At 42.4% G+C, this 26,868-nt stretch overlaps 1 protein-coding gene across 2 annotated transcripts in view; it reads right to left on the minus strand.

The window, feature by feature from the left end:
* Positions 1-26,868, minus strand: part of dvl2 (dishevelled segment polarity protein 2) — a 135,804-nt gene that overhangs the window by 65,025 nt on the left and 43,911 nt on the right. For both annotated transcript variants that reach the window (XM_084312303.1, XM_084312302.1), the window contains exons 2-3: positions 23,344-23,413; positions 6,694-6,848 (exon numbers count right to left, since the gene is read on the minus strand). In XM_084312303.1, coding sequence (XP_084168429.1) covers positions 6,694-6,848; positions 23,344-23,413 — 225 coding nt within the window. The remainder of the gene's footprint in view (positions 1-6,693; positions 6,849-23,343; positions 23,414-26,868) is intronic.

The raw sequence follows: 26,868 nt of genomic DNA on the forward strand, positions 1-26,868 counted from the left end.
TGTGTGTGTGTGTGTGTGTGTGTGTGTGTGTGTGTGTGTGTGTGTGTGTGTGTGTGTGTGTGTGTGTGTGTGTGTGTGTGTGTGTGTGTGTGTGTGTGTGTGTGTGTGTGTGTGTGTGTGTGTGTGTGTACTACCCATCCCAGTTAGGACAGCCGAATCCCGTCCAATCTTTCGCCGTCGACTAAAGACTCACTTCTTCAACCATTATCTGAAATGATAAAAAAAAAAAGAAAAAAAAGATCTAACCATGACTAACCTTACTGTCATGCACTTGTCCTAATAAACTAACCTACACTGTAACACGCAACACTTTGATGAACATTGTTACTCAGCTGATAGAGTTGTACCCTTCTTGCTGTCTTGTCGTACAGAACTTGTAAGTCGCTTTGGATAAAAGCGTCAGCTAAATGACTAAGAGTGAGTGTGTGTGTGTGTGTGTGTGTGTGTGTGTGTGTGTGCGTGTGCGTGTGCGTGTGCGTGTGCGTGTGAACTACCCATCCCAGTTAGGACAGCCGAATCCCCGTCCAATCTTTCGCCGTCGACTAAAGACTCACTCTTCAACCATTATCTGAAATGATTAAAAAGAAAAAAAAGAAAAAAAAAAAGAAAAAAATCTAACCGTGACTAACCTTACTGTCATGCACTTGTCCTAATAAACTAACCTACACTGTAACACGCAACACTTTGATGAACATTGTTACTCAGCTGATAGAGTTGTACCCTTCTTGCTGTCTTGTCGTACAGAACTTGTAAGTCGCTTTGGATAAAAGCGTCAGCTAAATGACTAAATGTAAGTGTGTGTGTGTGTGTGTGTAGGTGTGTGTGTGTGTGTGTGTGTGTGTGTGTGTGTGCTCGCCTTGTAGAATTCCACACATAAGAAAGAAAGATACTGGGATGAATAAACAAAATAGGAAATAAAATGTAGAAATGCATGCAATACATAAATAAATATGAATCTCCATATATGAAATATAACATTTAGATAAGGTGCTACTGAGATGTTTTGGTGAGTTCTTTGTTTTTTTGTGGAAGTTGCCCTTCTTAAAAATGCATGAACATTCACTGATAATTGGTCTGTAGTGGAGTCTACAAGGTCTACATTGCCGGACCATGTAGAATCCGGACCTTGTAGACTGACATAATTCTGTGCATAGTTTAGTCTACACAGGCCATATTTCAAATAATCAAAATCTTACTTCATTCATCTTAAACATTCTTGATTTGGGGGATTGGTAGTTCCCATGAAATCTGAAGTTGTTCAAACGACAACAGCGATCCACCTTGAATTAAATCACACAGCCGAGTGAAACCTTGTTGGATGCGTCACAGTCACGAAAGGGGCTACTTAATTAATTAATCCAACCCACTTTATTTATAGAGTACATTTAAAAACAACAAAGTTTACGAAGGTGCTGTACAAGTCCCACAACATAAGATAAAAGAAAAAAAAAAGAAAAAAAAAAGAAAAAAAAAATTCTAAGCTTCGAATTAAAATCGAAGCTCGGCCCCGAAGCTTCGATTGCCAAAAAAAGCTTCGAAGGTCAGCCCTAGTTATAGTAGTACCTGGATGGTGTGCGGTAACTGGCTACCGTTCTGGGACTGGGAGCTAACGTTATAGTAGTACCTGGATGGTGCGGGGTAACTGGCTACCGTTCCGGGAGCTCACGTTGATACCTGGATGGTGCGGGGTAACTAGCTACCGTCCCGGGAGCTAACGTTGATACCTGGATGGTGCTAACTAACTAGCTACCGTCCCGGGAGCTCACGTTACCGGGATGGTGCTAACAAACTAGCTACCGTTACGGGAGCTCACGTTGATACTTGGATGGTGCTAACTAACTAGCTACCGTCCCGGGAGCTCACGTTGATACCTGGATGGTGCTAACTAACTAGCTACCATCCCGGGAGCTCACGTTGATACCTACTAACTGGCTACCGTTCTGTGATTTGTTTACTTCGAGGTTGAAGAAAGTGCACTTTCAGGTTGAAAGAACGGCCCTGATCTCAACGTGTTTCAATATAAGCGTTATGTATGGTGATAACGAGTATATTGTTAGCTCCGCCCCCCCCCCCCCCCCCCCCCCCCGATGAAAATGAAAGTCATACAGTCATATACCGGGGTATTATGTCAGCAAGGTATGACGGTATGAAAAAAATTATACCGCCCAAGCCTAGCCTACAGTGCATTGTGGCTCTGAAGTCAGACTCGCGCCGCTCGCGTAATGACAGTCTCTCCTCTCTAGACTCGCGCCGCGCACGGACACTCTCTCTCTCTCTCCTCTCTAGTAGACTTGCGGCGCGTGCGTAATGACAGTATCTCTCTCTCTCTCGCTCTCAACTACAAATTAGGTCCGCACCAAAAAGGGCAGTGTGAACGCAGACCAAAATCAAACGACGTATAATTTTCACATTTGGTCCACCAGAAAGTCCGGACTATCCGCAGACTTTCAGGTGTGAACACGGCCTAAGCCTATTAATACAGAGATACGGTTTTTGGTCCATATCACCCAGCCCTAGAGAGTGCCCAGTTGGATGAGAGTGTAGTGAGTGAGTGTTGCAGGTTTTGACTGTGAAGCATAAATGTAACCTACATGTAACAACATCTGCTTCGTCTTCATAATGTGGATATAAATAAACTGTGTGTGTGTGTCTCTGTGTGTGTGTGTGCAGGGACCGAAACTAAAGCCCGCCGCCCGCCAGGGGCGGTCAGTTTTTACCGTTGGCGCTTGACACTTAGAGGGCTGCCCGCCGTGTGACGTGTAATCAATCAAGTTCATAACGATACTCTTATTTTGAAAATCTGTGCGGGTCTCATTTCCGCCCCAAGCGCATCTCCAGTCATAATATCGATGGCTCTGGCAGTTAGCAACAATTAGGTTCGTATGATACTCTTATTTTGAAGAAAACCGTGGCAACGAGTCATATCCGCCCAGCCCTGAAGCGGGATACTATTGGCTAAGGGCTTCTGCTCGTAGTGCTCATGTCAACACAGGCAGTCTGCTCTAGAAGAGCGGACCTCCGTTACTGTTTAAACAATGACCCAGTCAACTATTCACCTTTAGTTTAATACATGACGAGGCATTGTCTAACGGTATCTAGCTGGCTAGCTACTGATAGCTGCTGATATCAACAAATGCTCCAGCAATAGTCGACTCGAGTGCATAATACCTCCGTTCCCTCGTTAGCTCGCGTTAGCTAGCTCACGTTAGTCGATCTGTCCCAGTAAACTAAATTGTCTTAACGTTATCTACCGGGCTAGCAGTAGCTACAGATAGCTCCTGATATCAATGTCTTATAACCAGTGTTGTGCTAGTTACTGAAAAATAGTAACTCAGTTACTTTACTAGTTACTTCATTTCAAAGTAACTTCGTTACTGTACTAGTTACTTACACCCAAAAGTAATGAGTTACTGTGAAAAGTAACTATTTAGTTATTTAAAAAAAAAAAAAAAAAAAAGATTGCTCCCGAGTCCCATGCCCCAGATAGTATTCAAAATCGGTTGATCAACTTGACAGTTTCCATTCACATCACCGAACTCTGCTAAGCAATGTGGTCTAGATACAAACACAAATCTGACACAAACAAATGTTGTCCCGAGTCGATATAATAAGAAGTGCGGCGGTTGAAGGAACAGCCTTGATGTCGCCGGAGCGTTTCATTATAACCATTATAATTCAAGGGTACTTGAACTGTACTGCTGTACTGTACTGTACCCATTCTGCAATCTGTTAATAAAGTTTTCATTCATTCATTCATTCATACTACGACTATGCTTGCACCTCATGGTACCAAAGCACCTCAAAGGCGCTTAAAACAAAATTACAAACATCACAAAACAAACTGGTCAGACTACTACTTGACCTGAACCCACCTCACCCCTGCCCACTTTGACAACCTAGGATGGCTTAGAGTAGACGACAGAGTACAGCAACTTGCAATGGGCCTGGTCTACAAGATACACTATACGACCGGGGTACCCATGTACATGTCAAAATACTTCCCAAAGGTCAGTGAATACCACAACCACTACACCAGAGGGAGCTCCACAAATCATGTAAAACCCAGATTCGGCTCAAACAAGGGACTAAACACGTTTCGCAATTATGCCACAACAATGTGGAACGCCCTACCCAAAGCTAGGGGTAACAGTACTGTATATTTGAATACCGTTTATGTCACAAATGTATCAGTACTAAATACCTATATGTCCCTATGCCATAAATGTCATGTATGTTGTGTATGTCATAAATGTCTATATGAATTGAAAATGGGGGACCCTGATGGAAACAAGACAAACGTCTTTCTCAGGTCTGCATCCCCTTAACAATTGTATGTATTGAGCCGTACTGTATTGTACCCATTCTGCAATCTGTTAAATAAAGTTTTCATTCATTCATTCATTCATTCACCATCTTGCAAGTTGCAACGTTGTTTAAGATATCAATCAAAGCATTGCAACGTTAGAATAGTTAGGATATCAATTGTGCATGAAAGGACTATATTTATATTGTTTGATTAGTATTATGAGATTCCCTGGCAGATTTCGTACAGTCAAAATCCGTTGATCAACTTGAGTTTCAGTTGCACTCACCAAAGTCTGCGGTGGTCGAGATGTAGTAACGTTACGTTAGTCGACTCCAGTAGCGCCTCAAACATGTTCTTTATCTCGTTTCCATGTTGTATATTAATTATCTCTCCAAGTAGTTGCTAAATGGTTTGTTAGTTTGTTACTGCGTTCTTTTTATGTGGATTCATAGCGAGCGTTTGTTTTGTTTACAATAGAGAGGGTCTATTTCTTTTCGTAGCCGCATCTGGTTTGCGCACTTCTGATTGGCCAGTGGCCAGACTCGCCTCGTATCATTCTACGCGGGTGGGGATGAGGATAATAATAATAATAATAATAATCACTACCGCTCGCTATCAATCTACGCCGTATATAACGCAAATAACGCAGTGACGAACCATTCAGTAACGTAAGTAGCGTTACTGAATTTCAAAAGTAATGCGTTATAGTACTAGTTGCGGCAAAAAGTAACTTCGTTTCTGTAACGCGTTACTTTGTAACGCGTTAGTCCCAACACTGCTTATAACATTGATTGAATGCGTATTCTAGCTGAGGGCATGTTGAATGTGATTTGATTTGACACAAGAACAGTAACGTTATAAATGGGTCCAGCTGCATCGCCGGAGAATCCTTGCATGCTGAATGTAGGGTCTAGCTGAATATAGGGTCTAGCTGCAGGGCCGGAGAATCCTTGCTGGAGCTGGAGGCTACTCAAGTATACACACAGGGACCGAAACTAAAGCCCGCCGCCCGCCAGGGGCGGTCAGTTTTTACCGTTGGCGCTTGACACTTAGAGGGCTGCCCGCCGTGTGACGTGTAATTAATCAAGTTCATAACGATACTCTTATTTTGAAAATCTGTGCGGGTCTCATTTCCGCCCCAAGCGCATCTCCAGTCATAATATCGATGGCTCTGGCAGTTAGCAACAATTAGGTTCGTATGATACTCTTATTTTGAAGAAAACCGTGGCAACGAGTCATATCCGCCCAGCCCTGAAGCGGGATACTATTGGCTAAGGGCTTCTGCTCGCAGTGCTCATGTCAACACAGGCAGTCTGCTCTAGAAGAGCGGACCTCCGTTACTGTTTAAACAATGACCCAGTCAACTATTCACCTTTAGTTTAATACATGACGAGGCATTGTCTAACGGTATCTAGCTGGCTAGCTACTGATAGCTGCTGATATCAACAAATGCTCCAGCAATAGTCGACTCGAGTGCATAATACCTCCGTTCCCTCGTTAGCTCGCGTTAGCTAGCTCACGTTAGTCGATCTGTCCCAGTAAACTAAATTGTCTTAACGTTATCTACCGGGCTAGCAGTAGCTACAGATAGCTCCTGATATCAATGTCATAACATTGATTGAATGCGTATTCTAGCTGAGGGCATGTTGAATGTGATTTGATTTGACACAAGAACAGTAACGTTATAAATGGGTCCAGCTGCATCGCCGGAGAATCCTTGCATGCTGAATGTAGGGTCTAGCTGAATATAGGGTCTAGCTGAATATAGGGTCTAGCTGCAGGGCCGGAGAATCCTTGCTGGAGCTGGAGGCTACTCAAGTATACACACACAGACAGTGGAGCTGTTTGCAGATAGCAAGCATTTTGACTTATTGCGTGGTGGCGATGTCTCGCAGATAATACAACAAGTATGATTATATAATATATATTTTATTTAAAAAAAAATGTATATAAAATATATATATATTTTTTTTTAATCAAAAACTTTTTGGCAGGTAAGAAATATGCTTGGCGGGTAGACTCTTCCCATCTACCCGCCACTGGCCGGTGAGTCAAAAAGTTAATTTCGCTCCCTGTATACACACACAGACAGTGGAGCTGTTTGCAGATAGCAAGCATTTTGACTTATTGCGTGGTGGCGATGTCTCGCAGATAATACAACTACAAGTATGATTATATAATATATATTTTATTTAAAAAAAAAATTATATAAAATATATATATATTTTTTTTAATCAAAAACTTTTTGGCAGGTAAGAAATATGCTTGGCGGGTAGACTCTTCCCATCTACCCGCCACTGGCCGGTGAGACAAAAAGTTAATTTCGCTCCCTGTGTGTGTGTGTGTGTGTGTGTGTGTGTGTGTGTGTGTGTGTGTGTCTCTCTCACTGGAAGGACGGTGGTCTGGAGTCTCCAATGCCCCCGGTCCTCTCTGCAGGCGGGGGAGGAAGGGGCGGGGGAGGGGCCGAGGGCTGGGCACACACCTCGGCTGGGGGGACGACCGCCACCACTGGCTCTGCTGCTGGAGTGTCTGACGATACCAGCTAAACCAGAGAGAGGAGAGAGAGAGAGAGAGCGAGAGAGGTAGGCCGAGAGAGAAGTTGGCAGAGAGAGAGAGAGGTAGGCCGAGAGGTAGGCCGAGAGAGAGAGAGAGAGAGAGAGAGAGAGAGAGAGAGAGAGAGAGAGAGAGGTAGGCCGAGAGAGAGGCAGGGGACAGAGAGAGAGAGAGAGAGACAGGGGGGGAGAGAGGTAGGCCGAGAGGGAGAGAGAGAGGGAGGCAGGGGAAGAGAGAGAGGCAGGGGAAGAGAGAGAGACAGGGGAAGAGAGAGAGACAGGGGAAGAGAGAGGCAGGGACAGGGGAAGAGAGAGGCAGGGACAGGGGAAGAGAGAGGCAGGGACAGAGAGAGGGGCAGGGAGAGAGGCAGAGAGAAAAAGAGGCAGGGAGACATGGCGAAAGAGACGGATAGAGAGAAAGAGTGAGAGAGAGATGGACAGAGAGACCGAAAGAAAGAAAGGGGAGTGAGCAAGTACAGCGGTGTGGAAAATGGAGGGGTGAGAGAGGGGTTCAATGAGTCAAGAAAGGATGAGAGAGAGAGAAGTGGTGTAAATAGATATTTAAGAGAGGGCAAAGAGGGTGAGAAAGGGAGAGGAGTGAAAGGATGGAGGGAGGAGGGACAAGGGGTAAGATGTCAAACAGCTTTGACACAAACATGGTATTATTTTCAGACGGACGTCTCAGGAGCGTATCGAAACGCTATCCTACACTTAACCTGTCTCTCTTCATTATACTCCCCATTATACAGAGAGGAGCAATGCACACACACACACACACACACACACACACACAGCTGGAAGGCAACACACCTTAACAATTACGTCCAATCGAAAGACCAAGGAGTCTAATTACGTCAACCTTGCATGTCCACACGCAGACACAGCCGTGGATAGAGATGTAGTGAAGATCAGTTTACGAAGAAAGAAAACAACAACGATCAGTTTACGAAGAAAGAAAACAACAATGAAATAAAACAACAACCTTAAATGGACAGAAATTTGCTTAGATTCAAATGCATTGTTATTATACAGCACAACGAGAAGAAGTTTGGCATCCAACCAGAGTGCAAATGTTATTTATATATATTTGCATACATATAGAACATGATGTGAAAATACATCCACGTCTAGTACAGTGAACTCTGCAAAATTATGGAATTTTTCCTGAAAATCTACCCATAAGCGCTTCCAACTGCAAAATGCCATTTTTGAGTGTGTTTGGGAATGTGGGCAACGAGAGCGTTTCGTATTTCTAAGACAGGGGGAGCGTCGCACGAACACCGCCAGGGTTAAGGGTTCGATTCCCACCGGGGGTGGGTGGTCTGTGCTAAGAATATGTACCGCAGGGAACGTCGGGTAAAAAGCATGAAACCCTGAATGGCACAGTCAACCGCCGCTCCAGAGGCTTTAAGGTCTGGACACACTTCAGTTTTCCCAACGACCTCCGATTTCAAGGGTGTTCCCTTAACAGAGGTCCCACTGAACTGAACGATGACGTCCTGATGGGAGTCGAATAGCCGATATAGGCCAACGTTCACCACCCCCCCCACCCCCCCCTCTCCGTTCCCCTCGCCCCCACCCTCCCCGAGCTAATGGCCGTGTGGCTATGGAACACCGGTCCGCCGGGATCCCTCCATCCGTCTTGGAGCGCGGCTCACGTGTCGGTCCCTGCGGTGCGCTCCCTTTGTTCCTGCCTTTTAATCCTGGTTACGTCTTGTGCACTTCAACAGATGCTGCTTATCTGGGCCAAGTCCCAAAGTCTCCCTCCTGCACTAATATGCAACCTGTAGGGTGGGGTGCAGCAGGGCTCAACAACTGGAGAGGCTGAATCTGTGAAACTCAGAACTATACTGCCCTGCAGAAGCTAAGAGCAGGAGAGGTTGTATCTGTGAAACTCAGAACTATACTGCCTTGCAGAAGCTAAGAGCAGGAGAGGCTGAATCTGTGAAACTCAGAACTATACTGCCCTGCAGAAGCTAAGAGCAGGAGAGGCTGAATCTGTGAAACTCAGAACTATACTGCCTGCAGAAGCTAAGAGCAGGAGAGGCTGAATCTGTGAAACTCAGAACTATACTGCCTGCAGAAGCTAAGAGCAGGAGAGGCTGAATCTGTGAAACTCAGAACTATACTGCCCTGCAGAAGCTAAGAGCAGGAGAGGCTGAATCTGTGAAACTCAGAACTATACTGCCCTGCAGAAGCTAAGAGCAGGAGAGGCTGAATCTGTGAAACTCAGAACTATACTGCCTGCAGAAGCTAAGAGCAGGAGAGGCTGAATCTGTGAAACTCAGAACTATACTGCCTGCAGAAGCTAAGAGCAGGAGAGGCTGAATCTGTGAAACTCAGAACTATACTGCCCTGCAGAAGCTAAGAGCAGGAGAGGCTGAATCTGTGAAACTCAGAACTATACTGCCTGCAGAAGCTAAGAGCAGGAGAGGCTGAATCTGTGAAACTCAGAACTATACTGCCCTGCAGAAGCTAAGAGCAGGAGAGGCTGAATCTGTGAAACTCAGAACTATACTGCCTGCAGAAGCTAAGAGCAGGAGAGGCTGAATCTGTGAAACTCAGAACTATACTGCCCTGCAGAAGCTAAGAGCAGGAGAGGCTGAATCTGTGAAACTCAGAACTATACTGCCTGCAGAAGCTAAGAGCAGGAGAGGCTGAATCTGTGAAACTCAGAACTATACTGCCCTGCAGAAGCTAAGAGCAGGAGAGGCTGAATCTGTGAAACTCAGAACTATACTGCCTGCAGAAGCTAAGAGCAGGAGAGGCTGAATCTGTGAAACTCAGAACTATACTGCCCTGCAGAAGCTAAGAGCAGGAGAGGCTGAATCTGTGAAACTCAGAACTATACTGCCTGCAGAAGCTAAGAGCAGGAGAGGCTGAATCTGTGAAACTCAGAACTATACTGCCTGCAGAAGCTAACAGCAGGAGAGGCTGAATCTGTGAAACTCAGAACTATACTGCCCTGCAGAAGCTAAGAGCAGGAGAGGCTGAATCTGTGAAACTCAGAACTATACTGCCTGCAGAAGCTAAGAGCAGGAGAGGCTGAATCTGTGAAACTCAGAACTATACTGCCCTGCAGAAGCTAAGAGCAGGAGAGGCTGAATCTGTGAAACTCAGAACTATACTGCCCTGCAGAAGCTAAGAGCAGGAGAGGCTGAATCTGTGAAACTCAGAACTATACTGCCTGCAGAAGCTAAGAGCAGGAGAGGCTGAATCTGTGAAACTCAGAACTATACTGCCCTGCAGAAGCTAAGAGCAGGAGAGGCTGAATCTGTGAAACTCAGAACTATACTGCCTGCAGAAGCTAAGAGCAGGAGAGGCTGAATCTGTGAAACTCAGAACTATACTGCCTGCAGAAGCTAACAGCAGGAGAGGCTGAATCTGTGAAACTCAGAACTATACTGCCCTGCAGAAGCTAAGAGCAGGAGAGGCTGAATCTGTGAAACTCAGAACTATACTGCCTGCAGAAGCTAAGAGCAGGAGAGGCTGAATCTGTGAAACTCAGAACTATACTGCCCTGCAGAAGCTAAGAGCAGGAGAGGCTGAATCTGTGAAACTCAGAACTATACTGCCCTGCAGAAGCTAGCAGGAGAGGCTAAGGTTGTATCTGTGAAACTCAGAACTATACTGCCCTGCAGAAGCTAACAGCAGGAGAGGCTGAGGTTGTATATGTGAAACTCAGAACTATACTGCCCTGCAGAAGCTAAGAGCACCAACTATGATTTTTTTTCCCCCAAAATGTTGTTATAAGTTATAAGTATAACTTCTCTATATCCAGGGCTGTACAGTGCGAGATATATATCGCACGTGCTACAGCAACATCGGTCTGTGCGATGAATGGATTTACTTCAGTAGCACTGGTGCGATAGGCATTCGGTTCATACTCTTATTTTGAAAATCATGTGGCGGTCTCATTTCTGCCCACGCGCAGCTCTGCTCCAGCCATAATAACTATGGCTCCGGCAGCTAGCAATGCTCAGTTCATTTCGATACTCTTATTTTGAAAATCCTGTGTGTCGTGACTCATATCCGCTCGGCTCACAACACAGCAGGACTCGTCTCAGTAGCAGCAGTAGCGCCTGGAACGCGGACATTGAAACAGAGCAAGGACAGTGTGCCTATTTCACCACTCAAAACAAATCCCTGCTGTTTTATTCCGCAACGGGTCAAATGCATATAACATGTTTTGCAATCCTCTCCATTCCTTTATGACCATGTCGTGTTTAAGACCGGAATTAACGTTACGTTAGCATGCATAAGCTAACAACAAGCTAAAACCCTGTTCAGAGCGATAGAGAACAGCAGAGTGGGGACTGGGAAGGAGGGGGGGGGGGGCATTCTCCCTTCTGTGTGTGTGCGTTTGAAAAGATCAGATGAAGTCAGACGAGTATATTATATTGATACTAGTAAATGTACTGAGGGTGGACAGATAATGTTGATATTTAAACATAAAAAATACAATACATAATAAATTTATTCATGATCATCATGCAACATAAAACAATTGCAGGAACGGTTTGGGAGAGGAAGGGGTTTTAGGTTGCGTGTTCCAAAAATGTTTTACTTAAAGTTTAAAGCTCAATATATCAAAACGTGGCACTTTATAGTGAACAGAGAGTTAGTTTTTCATTTAAATGTCTGGAAGAGCTTTTTTGACTAGGGATGGGAATTGATAGGATTTTATCGATACAATTCCATTATCGATTCTGCTTATCGATTCGATTCTTTATCGATTCCCTTATCGATACCTGATCAATTTATAATTTAAATAAATAAATTGGAAATGCAACAGAACTACATTTAGTCATTTAGCTGACGCTTTTATCCAAAGCGACTTACAAGTTCTGTACGACAAGCCATCAGGAAGGGCACAACTCTATCAGCTGAGCAACAATGTTCATCAAAGTGTTGAGTGCTACAGTGTAGGTTAGTTTATTAGGACAAGTGCATGACAGTACGGTTAGTTAGGGTTAGATATATTTTTTTTTATTCAGATAATGGTTGAAGAAGTGCGTCTTTAGTCAACGGCGAAAGATTGGACGTGATTCGGCTGTCCTAACTGGGGTGGGTAGTTCATTCCACCATTGTGGGGCAAGGACTGAGAATAGGCGACTTCTCTTTGATGACCCTCCCGGAGCTCGGATAGGAGTAGGTCTGAGGCGGCCAGAAGATGCAGAGCGTCGGGGTCTAAGCTGGTTAGAATAACAACATGCAACTTGACATTTCTGATTGTCATTTATTGTTGAGCCCCCATGTCAGAAAAATACAAAAACTGTAAAAAATAAAACATTAACTATAGCCTACACTTAAATAAAATAATGTATTTGAGATTCTCTTAAAATGTATTTATTTTTTTATTCTTAAACTAATTTAATCTATTGAATAACAGGTTGTTATTCCTCTGACTTCTGTCTCTCACTCACACTCTCTCTCACACACACACACACACACACACACACACACACACACACACAGAGAGAGAGAGAGAGAGAGCTCCCCGGGCCCCTGTCCTTTATGTATTGGCTTGTGTTGCTACACGGACACATTTGTATGTTGCACCACTGTACTTCCTGGTTTACACTTTACAGACTTGTAAACAAGCACTCGCGTCTCTCATTATATGTGAACTAAAGAGTACAAGGTTTACACAACAGCCCCCACCTGCTGTTTTATTGTATTTGTACCTGTACTATCCGCTGTCAGCTGTTTATCTCTCTTTGTGAGGTTGATTAAATAGCGTTAGCTCACGTTAGCTCACGTTAGCTCCGCGGCTAATTTTAGCTCACCCTAAACTAAATCAATGACAATGTTCTAAAGCATTCAAGTAGTTTTCACTGCACATAGAAGTAGCCAAACAGCGGGAGCATTTCGGGAGCATATTACCAAAACCCAGGCAATTTCGAGCCCTTAAGGAATCAAATAGAGTCTGCCATGGCTACATGGTAACGTAACGTCATTGCGCAACTGTAGGCAGCGATAAGGGAATCGAAAGTCACAGGAGCCACACGGTTCCAGGCATCGGCCAATTAGGAACCGGTTCCCAATGGGAACCGGTTTTCGATTCCCATCCCTATTTTTGAGTTGATCTAAATGTTACTGATTGTGTTAAATGGGCTTATGATATCATCTCATATCGATTGCAGGCACCTGCATTGTATCGTATCATTGTCCAAAGAATCGATATCGTATCGTGATGAAACTGGTGATTCCCACCCCTAGTAGAGTCCATACACCCAACACCAAATCCCATAATTCCTTACACGTAACATGTCTGGCTGTGTGACGTCAACTTGTCAGCATGAAAATGACAGCCAAACATGGCACTGCAACTAAATAAAACAAATACAATAGGCACATTTGTGACTGTTACAAATATAACACGTTTTATACTTAAGATTTTGGCCTGTGCTACAAAACTATCAACCTCTGTAGCACCAGTGCTATGTGCAAAAAAAGTGAATGTACAGCCCTGATATCCCATTTTATCTTGAGACAAAGTTCAATCAGTTCCGTTTTACAGAACGGGGGTATAAAGAATTGCAGTAACTACAAAACCACTGGATAGTCAAATAACTTTAAAAGGCACTTTAAACTTTAAACTGTTTGCATAGTTACCGCAGTTACGGCAGGGCAGTATAGAAGATGGGGCAACCGACTGCGTCGTCAACCGACTGTAGGATTACTTACTGCACTGACAACCCGTTCCCCCTCCCCCACGCTTTGTTATGGCAAAATGACGGCTATATTGGCTCCTAATGTTCCGTGACCAGAGTCTGTGCATCAGTGTAATGTGTGCATACTTTCTCCATCATGTCATTGTCTGGGAACTAGGGCTGCAACTAACGATTATTTTGGTAGTCGACTAATCTGTCGATTTTTTTTCCGATTAGTCGACTAATCTAACGATTATTTCTGTCACACCCTCCATCTCTGATTCCTGTGGGCACGGCTCCTTTTCCGGGCTCTTAGCAGACTTCTTAGCTTAACATAACAGACAGACAGTAAGTTTGGGGGAACTAATGGGATAACTGGGGTTGCAACAAAAGTGCAACTAGGGCTAAAAACACAATGAAATAAAATAATAATAAATAATATATCCTTCTTAGCAGACTTCTTAGCTTAACATCCCAGGGAAGTAATGGGATAACTGGGGATGTTGTTTGCTCCTGACAAGAGTCTCAAAGTCTGGGGTGATGGTAGACAAAGCAACTCTGGGGTCATGCTCAATGTCCAATCTGTTCCTCTGCTTTGTCTTCAGCTGGACCAGAGCTGAGAAGCCACTTTCACAAAGATAGGTAGGACTATCAGTTTGATATCTCATGCATCAAAAGTACTCCTGAAAATCATCAAGAACAGAATAGAACCCATAATTGAACATCAGCTCTCGGATAGCCAAATGGGTTTTCGCAAAGGAAAAGGAACAAGAGATGCAATCTGCCAACTCAGAATCATTGGTGAAAAATCGATAGACCAACAGAAGAAGCTGTATATTTGCTTCATCGATTTCACGAAGGCCTTCGACAGAGTTGAACATACAACATTGATGAGAACAATGGAAGAATTCAAAATACCAGTTTCTGACCGAAGAATAATTGCCAACTTATACTGGAGGCAGAAGGCTAATGTTAGAATAGGAAAGGAGAAATCAAGAGACTTCCCGGTGGAGAAGGGTGTAAGACAAGGATGCATCTTGTCCCCTGTACTCTTTAATATGTACAGTGAATCACTGATGAAAAAAGGTCTGAGAGGAGGGAAAGGAGTAAAACTTGGCGAAGAGAACATCACCAATATAAGATACGCGGATGACACTGCTATAGTCTGTAACTGTCAAGAAGATCTACAGGACATGATGAATAAGCTGAATGTCGAATGCAAAAACTATGGAATGTCGCTAAACACAAAGAAAACTAAAGTAATGATCATTGAAAAAACACCAGGAACTGTTTGTAAAATACAGGTGGATGGAGAAAAACTTGAACAAGTGAAGGAGTACATGTACCTTGGAAGCTGGATCAGTGAAGGTGGAAGAGCTAACATGGACATTAAGAGAAGAACCGGAATTGCAAAGGGCGCATTCTGGAACCATAAAGAATTATTGAGAAGAAACATAAGTTGGAAAACGAAGACCAGGATTTTGGAAACGTATGTTATGTCAGTCTTTTCATACGGAGCAGAAGCATGGACGCTGAATGAAGAGGCAAAGAGGATGATAGACTCTTTTGAAATGTAGACACTGAGGAAGATGCTGAAGATAACATGGAAGGATAAGATCAAGAATGAGGAGGTACTGAGAAGAGCGGATATGCAAGGAGGACAGCTGCTGGAGAGGTTGAAAAAGAGAAAGATGGAGTTGTGCGGGCATGTTCTGAGAGGATCCAGCGGGGAGATGTTCAAGAAGGTGGTGATGGGGAAGGTGGATGGAAAGAGAGGAAGTGGAAGACCAAGAAGAGGCTGGGTAGACGATGTCTGTGATTGGAGTGGAGTGAGAGGCGGAGTCACGGAGTTGGAGTGAAGAAGTGGGGACAGAATGGGTTGGAGAGTGATAGGCAACCTTCGGAACGAAGAAGCCACCTAATGATGATGAGGTAGTGCAAAAAAAAAAGTATTATATATATATTTTTTAATACGACACATCAACGAAAAAATTTGCGACGGCCATTTCCCATTGTTGCAACTGGAGCGTGCCATTATATCCTGGCCATGTCTCTCACTCTCTATCCAAGGCATCTCAGGCGAAGTGTACAAGCACATGGCCATCTCAATCTGAGAAGTCTCTTACGCATGAAGTGGTGCGATTTCAGAAACGAGAACAGTGTCATATGGGGCTTTTCCATGGTGAAATATATGCTCTAGGGCTGACCTTCGAATATTTTTTCGGCATTCGAAGCTTCGGGGCCGAGATTCGATTTTAATTCGAAGCTTTGAGATAATAAAATTATATATATATAATATATATATATATATCTTTTTTATGTTGTGGGACTTGTACAGCACTTTGTTCAACTTTGTCAGTGCTGTAAAGTTTAAAACTTTTAAAATCTTAGACAAACAAAACACTTTGCTTTCATGAAATATTGTAAGCCGTCATTTGAGGCTTTATAAAAGCAGCACAATGAACACAAATCTGTCAGTGCCGAGTCCGACCTCATCTTAAATAACAAACAGCATTGCTTGTTGTAGTTAACAAAGAGAGGCAGATAGGGCTGCAACTAATGACTAATTTGGTAGTCGACTAATCTGCCGATAATTTTTTCGATTAGTAGACTAATCGAAAACCAATGTAAACAACAACAAACTAAAAAAAAAAAAAAAAAAAAAAAAATTTTATTACCCATCTTTGTGAAAGTGGCTTCTCAGCTCTGGTCCAGCTGAAGACAGAGCAGAGGAACAGATTGGACATTGAGCATGACCTCAGAGTTGCTTGTCTACCATCACCCCAGACTTTGAGACTCTTGTCAGGACCAAACAACAACATCATAACATGATGATCCCATAGCAAATTAAAATAATGACTCATGAAACATTTGAATTTGGATCTTTAAGCCACTTTAAATGAAAATGTATTTGAAGAACAATACAGCAATCACTCATAACAAGATAAATAAATTAAATACAAATTAAAGTGGAAGTGTACTTTAAATAACTTTTGTTTGCTGTGTGTGAGTGTATGTGTGTGTGTCTTACTCTGATCGCTGTGTGAGTGAGAGGAGTGTGTGTACTGTGTAATTTGTGTGTGTGTCTTACTCTGATCGCTGTGTGAGTGAGAGGTGTGTACTGTGTAATTTGTGTATGTGTGTGTGTCTTACTCTGATCGCTGTGTGTGAGTGAGAGGAGTGTGAATGTGTGTGTGTCTTACTCTGATCGCTGTGTGTGAGAGAGAGGAGTGTGAATGTGTGTGTGTCTTACTCTGATCGCTGTGTGTGAGTGAGAGGAGTGTGTATGTGTGTGTGTCTTACTCTGATCGCTGTGTGTGAGTGAGAGGAGTGTGTATGTGTGTGTCTTACTCTGATCGCTGTGTGTGAGTGAGAGGAGTACGTGTGTAATGTATTGTGTGTCTAGTCTGATCATCATCTCCTGCAGGGGAACAATGTTTTCAATGTCCAAAATTTGCTATGGGATCATCATGTTATGATGTTGTCTGGAACCCTGAGAAGCCACTCTCACAAAGATAGGTAGTGCACACAAAAAAAAAAAAAAAAAAAAAAAAAATTAATGACTAATCGACGCAACAATTTCTCGTCGACGATTTTTTATAATCGACGTCGTCGATTATGTCGACTAATCGTTGCAGCCCTAGAGGCAGAGTTGATTTTATTCGAATTTTTATTTTCCCATTCGAACGAAGCTTCGAAGTATTTAAGACAGCCCTAATATGCTCCCACTTTGTTGACCTTTTTCCACTTCCAATGGAACCCTGGGGAGCGGCGCCTACCTACCCAGTGCTGATCTAGCTACGGCTCTGGGGTAAGTATAAAACATGCCAACGTGCTGCAACCCCCATACTGCAGACAGTGGCAACACAGCAAATCTCATATTGTGGAAATGTTTAGTGAAACTCATTAAGAAAATCAATCTAGTGATCTATGCACAAAAAAACGTATTTTTTTTGTTAATTAGTTACATCAATGTTGTTGGCTATTTGGTGAAACAAGATGGCTGCTCTGTCCAGACTCACTACACTATTCTACACCACGGTGGCCTAAATTGGCAATATAGCGAACATTAACACTTTGAGTGCCACAGACGTGTTATGTCGTCATTTCATGCCCCCCGTTGAGTGCCACCGACGCGAATTGTGTTTTTTTTTTTATATTAGCGATCTGAATTCATATTTCATCAACCGAGTCTCCCGTTGGTACAGCAGCCCCTCTAGGAGCTCCGATGGGAAAATACCACCCCCTATCGTCTAGCCCTGTGTAACTGCAGGCCATTCGATTATACTGGTGGATCTGTGGAGGGGGAGCCTCCTCGCTCCACTATGCTGGCGAGGGATCTGATGAACAGGGAAGTGATCGCGAGATGGAAAGCAGCCTGGAATATATATTTACAGCAGCCAATAATCAATCAATAAACGCGATCGATATTTGGAATCAGGGTTTCCGTTAGATTATTTTTTTTGCAGGTCTGAGTGTCCGGTAGATTTCAATCTACCAGACAAATGGGATCAATTCCGGTCAGAGTTTATTGAGCTTAAAAACAATTGATAGGCCTATATAAAGAATGACATCCTCAAGGCATTTATAATATTTTAACTTAAAACTAGGCAACTTTTGCGTATATACAGTCATTAATATATTCCAAATAAAAGAAGTCCCGAGACTTCGTGCTGCTGCCGACTTGAGGTGTCGGTGGGCAGTCTGCCCGACATTAATAAACAGCAGTCTGTTATAATCACATTTTTATGAGCTAACAAATTCCGTTATATTGGACATTTGTATTAATTATATCAAGCGAAGAACTGAGAAATTTGGCAGAGAGAGACAGCAACATTATCGTGGGTTTGCGTGATGTATATCTCCACCTCCCAACGACTTGGTGCTGGTCATAATGTCCGGTGAAAATAATTCCCTCTAAGCACAATTTGATTATTTGAATTGTATTAAAATAGGCTAAAATTAAATAGCCTATGCGATGAACGAAACAATCATTACATTTTGTTCATCGTTGCTTCACCAAGCAGGTCTGTCTAATAATGCCAACGATGTGTCAGCGCGAGCTTGCTGCTAGATTTACGAGACGCATGGAGCTGCAGACCCACAGAACAGCAGTGTTTTCAGGTCCGGTCGGGGGACCGCTCAGCAGCGCCCCCCACCCAACAGCTGAATTTCCAATGGCTGAATTGGAGTACTGCACTGTGCCGGAAAAGCTGGTGGGTTCTGTGGGTCTGCAGCTCCATGCTTCTCGTAAATCTAGCAGCAAGCTCGCGCTGACACATCGTTGTCATAGACAGACCTGCTTGGTGAAGCAACGATGAAACAAATGTAATGATTGTTTCGTTCATCGCATAGGCTATTTAATTTTAGCCTATTTTAATACAATTCAAATAATCAAATTGTGCTTAGAGGGAATTATTTTCACCGGACATTATGACCGGAGAGATTAAATATGTCGGACTTCAACAGATTTTGCCGGTCAAATACCGGTAATTACCGGCTAACGGAAACGCTGTTTGGAATGGCGATCAGGAATTGGAATAATCTTTTTGGACAACATCTGATCTAAGGTAAGGAGTCTATGTTACCAGTTTTAGGATAATCAGAGCTGTATTCACTGAGATAACAGCGTGTGTCACATATGTGTATATGTGTGTGTGCTGTTGAGGAAATGAGAGAATCGATTTCTCAGCTCGCTTCTATAGCGTGCATAAGTACACATATACTATCGATAATCTAGCGTTTATTTGAAAATGATTCATAAATAGGCCGACAAATGACAACGTGTCTAGTGTATTCGAGAATATTCCAATAAAAACCGTTTATGAGGGAATCTTTCTATTTTCCGGTAATTTTCGAGAAAATAGCTTTTCGAAATGCTATAAAAAGGATATGAACCGATTAAAAAACAATCCGTTTCGACAATGTTGACTGCAAACAAGTCATTGATAAGAGACTGGCAGATTAGACACATAGCCATAATTTTAAACATAGATTATGCGTTTTTAACACTATCATTGAAATTCTTTATTAGGAATTACCCCTTGAGATGAACCATCTCGTTTTCAAGGGGGTCCACAGCTTACAGAATACATAAATTATTATGTATTAAACATAACAAAACAAAAGAAGCAAACAAAAACCAAACACAAAACAAGATAAAATTAATAATAAACAGGTTCAAACAACATCAAACAAGAGGAACATAAGACAACCAAACAACAAAACACAGAGCACATATTCAAGTTATTGCTTCAAAGATCTGTTATACTATTATTGGTGGAAACATGAACAAGTAATCTCAAGGTGAGAGGACAGCACAGTTTTAAACAGTTGTGAGGATGTTATAGCTCGAATATGAACTGGGAGATTATTCCAGTCAGATGGACCTTTGAACATGAATGTTTTTTTGCCAACTGAGGTAGTAACATTTGTTGGAACTTTAAAAAATAGCTGTGCACAGTGTCTCAGTTGATGTATAGAGGTGAAAGGGTCCATATACTGTTTGAGATATTGCGGATAATTGAAGTGAATACATTTAAAAATGAACTGTAACCAGTGCTGCTGTCGTCTTACTGTGGGAGCTGGCAAATTAAGATTTTCATACATGGTGCAGTGGTGTGTCAAATATGGGCAGCCAAGAGCAAATCTGCATAGCCGGTTGAATAGTGTGTTTAGTGGAAGAAGGTTGGTTTTGGATGCAGTTTGGTAAACTACGTCAGCGTAATCCATGATGGGTAAAATTAGTTGCTGAAGTGAATGCTGGCATCCAAGGACATTAATCAACGTTATGGCTGGCACTGAACATGTTAAATACTACCCCACGGGGTCGGTACCGACCCTTAAATGACATTATGATCATATATCCATATTTTTCAGAGTGATGCAAAAAATTTGCGATTTTAAAATCAAACGTTTTCAAGTATTAACATCACTAACATGTCACAAAAGCATGTAGAATGTATATTATCATCAATACGTTAGTTTAGCAATAGGTTAAAAGTGTAATTTCGTTTAAAATGTTCGATTTACTGAAGTCTACCTGGAGGACGGCGACCATTTTGAAAATTTGAACAATGGGAATTGTAGTTATTTTGCTGCCATTTTGTGGAGGGGATGCATAGCTGCCGATCAGCGTTGGAATTTTTCCGAACTACATTTCCCTTCAAGTTCTATGGGGGTTCAAAGTTCAGAGTTGAATTATGAATATGTCAATAACTGGTATTATTCGCGATAATAAGCCACAAAAGGTAACGTTTTTGACAAATATTGAAACGCAGTTAGTTTCTCCTCCCTATTGTTAGCATGTAGGAACAATTAGATCTGAAATTAGTTTCAAAAACGGTTGACTGTGGGGAAAATAAAAAAGTACAGTCGATTACAGTAGATATGATTATCTGTTATTATGCATGCCTGGTGATACTAAATCCAAATTGAACTCGGGCATTTGAAAGATAATATGTATATATAAATGTGCGAATTGGCTATAATAAGGTAATGTATAAGCATCTATTCTATAATAATATTTCAAATTGCATTGGTCCGGATGGGAGAATTCAGTACTGTATCTACAGAACCTTCGGTTCATCTTTCCTTTATTAATTTCCTTAGATTTTTTGTACACATGATCTCAAGAGGGTACTGAACGAGGTCAGTGGCAGTTTTTTAAGTTTAGTCATTATTATCATGGTGTTATTCACTGTCAAAGATGCAAAGAAAAATCATAATTCATATTCTCCTTTGTTTCATCACAATTTAAGCAAGCCTAGTAATAGACACAATATTTCTGACACTGAATACATTCACTGAGGTCCATAGATGTACCTAGATACCAAGAATATGCAAATAGCTAGTGATGCACGATATATCGGCCGCCGATATAATATCGTCCGATATGGCAGTTTTTTACACATCAGTATCGGTCCGATATCAAGATAGGGCCGATAATATATTAAAAAAAAATATATATATATATTTTTTTTTCTTCTTTTTACATGTTTTGGCCTTAAATAGTTTCAAAATACCAGTAATTTCTGAAAATAAGTTACAAAAGTAAAAAGTAGTATGAGTTTTGGAAAATAGCTCTTTATTCACATCGGTGCATCACTACAAATAGCCCTTGTAGAAGTGGAGCAATATTCCATTACCTAGGTATAAATTTTATGCGGATTTTCACCTGGGGTGGAACAGGTTAACACTTTGATTGCCTAAGGCTAAATTCATGATATACCATAGGTTGCCAGCTCTATTTGTCTATGTAGAAGTTCCCCTTCTTTGCAGGGCTATAACTTTTTAAATTCTATTGCTAAATTGCCATTATTAGGGCCCATTCAATGTCCTATATGTATTGTTCAGGGTGTATGAACGTTAAACTTTTTCATTCACATATTCATACTAAAATATGATCTAAAGTATAAGTATGTTTTCATCTCTTTCTGCAGCTTTCTCCAGAACGTGATTTATAGCCCCAAATGCATTATATTGATGATCAAATACAGTTTGATAGCAATCGGCGCGATATAAAAAAAATCCAACTGGACGGACTTCTGGAAGTTACTACACGTAATCTGATGTTGACCGGATGGCCGAGGGGGCGTTTATAATTCCGTGGGCAGCGTTATACCATTCATCTAATGTGGGTCAAATGTTCATCATAGCAGTTAGTATCGTACACATTGAAAAATAACGCTGAATCTTACCGTATCTTCCTCGCGCCGTTGGGCGATGAGCGTGGAACAGACATTTTCCTATTATGGGATATAGAAATATCCGGTCCATTTCCAGGTTGTATAATAATATATACGTCCAAATCATGTTGTTTTTTCGAGTTATTTGCAGCGATCGATGTTCACTGTGTGAAGACTGAGTCTCTCTAACACTAGCGAGTGCCCGGACCCCATATGGAGTGAGTCCTACCGGGTTAAAGGTAACATCCGTTTTTTCGATCTGCCGATCGGCCACCAGATGGCGGTCTTGAACCGCTAGAGGATTGAGAGGAGATCACACTTGTGTCTCAGGGCCCCGGAAAGGAAATATGATTCCGATCACAGATTTTTGAAATATTGATATCAAAGACGAGTTACGGCGTCTTCGGCAACTTGAGCATGGCGGGGAAGGACGCCTAAAAGCGTCTTCCGGCAGTTAAAGTGTTAACCTGCAAACATAAGCACAACATTGATGCAACTAAGAGATTCTCTAGGGGAAAATGTTTTTATTACATGATGCATATCAATGGCAATACGATGCTCACTATGGCATTAAACAGGTGCCAGAGAGCTGCGTGGACCAGAGGAAGCAGTTGGGGCGACCGATTACATTAGTTTGTGGGGCGTGGCAGCTTCATGTACCATGTGGTGGACATTGCTGTACACAGAGAGGTACATGTTTTAATATATATATATATATATACATATCTGCTCCTGTTACACTTTATTATAACAATAATAACAACATTATAATTATAGCAGGACAAAACTTTACGCTGCTTCAGATACTGAAATAGGTCACTTATATCTCTCTCTCTCTGGAGTGAAAGATGTTTGTGAAAAACAGCTTGTGAATCCTCAAGTCTGGTGGAGACTTTTGAAAGAGAGGAATAAGTGAGCCTCTGTATTTTATTTTTATTTTTTTATCTCTGACATTCTATTAATTCCCTGGGTGTCGGCATGGAAAACTATTCTTGAAATTGACAGGTTTTTACGGAACGTCTGGGAATCCTGCTTGCGAGTCATTTACAGTGATTCAGCCACACACACCCCATACTACACCCCCCCCCCACACACTGGTGTTCCACTGGTTAAAATGGCATCCTCGGATTGTTGTTCCTTACCCATGACACCACTCTGCCATTGAAGCACGGTAGCTTGGCGCTCTCATCTGAAATCTCTTCCTTCACCACCCTGTGAGAGAGAGAGAAAAAGAAAAGAGAGAGAGAGAGAGAGAGAAAGAGAAAGAGAAAGAGAAAGAGAAAGAGAAAGAGAAAGAGAAAGAGAAAGAGAGAGAGAGAGAGAGAGAGAGAGAGAGAGAGAGAGAGTCAGGCTGCTGGCATGTGTAAAGGCACAACAGACATTTCACATTAGGCTACAGGACAAACACACTCCTGTTGTGCGTGTGCCCCTTAACCCTTTCATTGCCACATGACAGAAGGTTAACCCTTTACTACGGTCGCATGGCAGTGAAAGGGTTAACCTTCTGTGTGTATTGTCGCAGTGAAAGGGTTAACCGTTTTGGTAGTGCGGCAGTGCAAGGGTTAACAAGAGACTCTTTATCGTCACCAAACACACAGGATCAAGACTATTACCCAAATGCAACCAAATGTAGAGAATTTCATGTAGAGGTATCAGTGGAGAGACGTAGAGGCGGACAGGCGCGAGTAATTGATTACTCGAGTAATCAACTGAACTAGAGTGTTTTTGTTTTGTTTGTTTACCACCAAATATGTCACAAAACGTGCTCGTTTGTGCCACGGAAACAGAACTCTCTAAAATCCTGCAAGGTGTTGCTGCTGCAGACTGAATGGAGGTAATGGAGGTTATTGCAAATGGTATCAAGACCGTGTTGATCGGGTATATTGCAGTGCATCGCTGGGCGAGACATAATAAAAAAGCGTCTTTGCGTGTATGCGACTCAATGCAATATCGGTATTGCTGCTGCATAAACAAGTTCCCGAGCACTACTCAAGTAATTCACGAGAATACTCAATCTGGGAAAACGTTACTCGTGTCCATCCCTACATCAAATAAATGTGTACACACTCAGTCACACACACACACACACACACAGACACTGCCAAACATCCATCTCACGGCACACCTATATTTATACCAGAGCCGTCTACTGGTTATTGAGAGGACAGTTTGTTGTGTCTTCTGATGCTCGCCATATACGCCTGTATAGTTGTTTAGCCAGGAGGCGGCAAGTGCCATTGGATGTCTGGTCAGAGAGGTCAGAGGTCAGAGAGGTCAGCTAGCATAGGCTTTTCTTTATCATGGGGATCTCAGCTCAAACGTGGGACCAAAACTGGACCTGGGTTGTAACGTCACGTCACCACAACCAACAATTAGAAATGTAGCCATAATAAGGAAGTTACAACGAGAGTGTGAGCTGCATTTCAAAGAGGATTATACCAACGGCACAGGCGGCAGGTTAAAGTAGCAAGAATGACTTTGTGAAAAGTTCGATATTGGTTCGGGGGGGGGGGGGGGGGGCAGACTAATGGCTGGACAGCTAACTAAACATACCATCATCACGTCATATATTCACCGCTTGTGAACCACATGAAACATTGAACTTAGCAACAATTGTGCTTGCTGACCGGGACGCGTCTATTCTTAACCCAAACGGTGCTTGCTTCCGCGTTCAGCGCTCTGATTGGCCACTGCTGTTTCTGGTCGCACCAATCGTATGACGGCAAGTTCTTCGCCGGTTGAGCTTAGGCACTCTTTCGAAGTTGGTTAAGGTTAGAGTTTGTCTTAGAGCAGGGCGATAGAACGCCAGCCCTGATTCCAAACTCTAACCTTAACCAACTTCGAAAGAGTCGCCTAAGCTTAACCAGTGATAAACTAGGCGCTTATTAGTTTGCAGGCTGTTAGAGCCGGAAATGGGCGCCTCACGCGATTGGGCGCACATGTCACATGACCAGAAACATCAGTGGCCAATCAGATTGGCAAAACGCATGCACCGTTTGGGTTAAGAATAGACGCGACCGATTAGGAGGGGATGGCAATACAGGTGGATGCCGTCAGGGTTGGTATATCTAGGAATAAAGCTGATCCCAGGTCTGAAAACGATAGTACAAGCCAATATTGCCCCTATAATCGAACACGTTAGTGCTCTGACCCAGAATTGGGCCAAGATGAATATGTCCCTCCTTGGGAAGATAAACTTAGTAAAAATGATATTGGCTCACAAATTAAATTATATCCTGTATTAGGGCTGGGCGATATGGAAAAAAATCATATCGCGATAACGATATGATAATTTTATTTTATTTCTCGATAGATAATTATCGAATTGTTATAAGTATAATTTTTTTTTCTTTCTTTTTTTAACAACAGATGTATGTTTATTTTGAAGCAATTCTTTGTCATTGCCGCCATCTTTAGTGTTACATCCCCTCACACTCCAGTTCTCAGGCTGCAGCTGGTTTAAAAGCTAAAGTAAACCGGCTTCTCTGCTGGCTGTGGCTCCAGAGGAGTTGAACAGTTCTGGCTCTGCTCGTTTATTTTCGATCTTTTGGCGCTTTTTTGGTGGACAAACCACCGCACATGTGCACTGTGACTGGAGTCTAGTTCTGCTAGCACACATAGCCTACTGTGTACAGACGGTTTCAAAATGTATTTTAAATTAGAAAGCAAACTAAATAAATGGACAAGAGAAAAATAAATCTGAATTTGGTCAGTATTGTCATTTGGACAAGCAAAGCCATTACTTTAAGTTGCAGGCAAGAAAGACAAGTCTGTCCACTGTCTCTGGTTTTAAAACTGCCCTGTTGCAGGTAAAAAAAAAAAAAAAAACGATTTTTCGTTTTTTTTTTTTATTTCGATATTCGATATCGATTATTAAAATATATCGCGATATTTATCGTTATCGTTATATCGCCCAGCCCTATCCTGTATATGCTGCCGCTGACTCTCCCGACTCAGTTACTCAAACAGTATGACAAGGTAAGTAATGTATATTTGTGGGGGGGCAAAAGGTCACTATTTGGTCGGGCCAAAATGTATGCATCAAAGGAAGATTGACGGCTTATCCCTGCCTAAGCTAGACTGGTATCACTACGCGTTCTCACTCTCCCAGCTCTCCAAATTGAATCACTCGACTGAGGAGGCACCTGCTTGGGTCAAGATGGAGGAGGAAATGGTATATCCCTCATCTCTGGAATCCTTCCTGACACAATCAGACAGACCTATACCTTTTAAGAACCCTCTAATGGCGTTTGCCAGGGAAACTTGGAATCAGTCGCACAGGCTGACTAGTGATAGCCCATATCTAACTACAAGAGCCTCTATATGGTATAATAAAAAACTAAAGATTGGTAAGAAATCAGTCATATGGGACGACTGGATTAAAAGGGGGATACATGTACTAGGTGATATAGCCAGGGAAGATGGGATATTACCTTTTGAGGATATTAGAAAGGACTTTGGTATAGATAATAAAAACTTCTATAAATTCCTACAGATTAGACATTGTTTATAGTCATCAGTGGGAGGGCCAAAATGTGGCCCGATTACTGCAATTCAAGAAATATTTTATAAAGGATGGCGTAGGAAAGGCGGTGCGTCAAGATTCTATGATGTTATAAGGGAACACAATGCACCCAAGTTGGCGGGTCTGAGGTTGAGCTGGGAGA

This window comes from Notolepis coatsorum (genome assembly GCF_963971535.1).
Source record: "Notolepis coatsorum genome assembly, chromosome: 4".
NCBI classification, from domain to species: Eukaryota; Metazoa; Chordata; class Actinopteri; order Aulopiformes; family Paralepididae; genus Notolepis; species Notolepis coatsorum.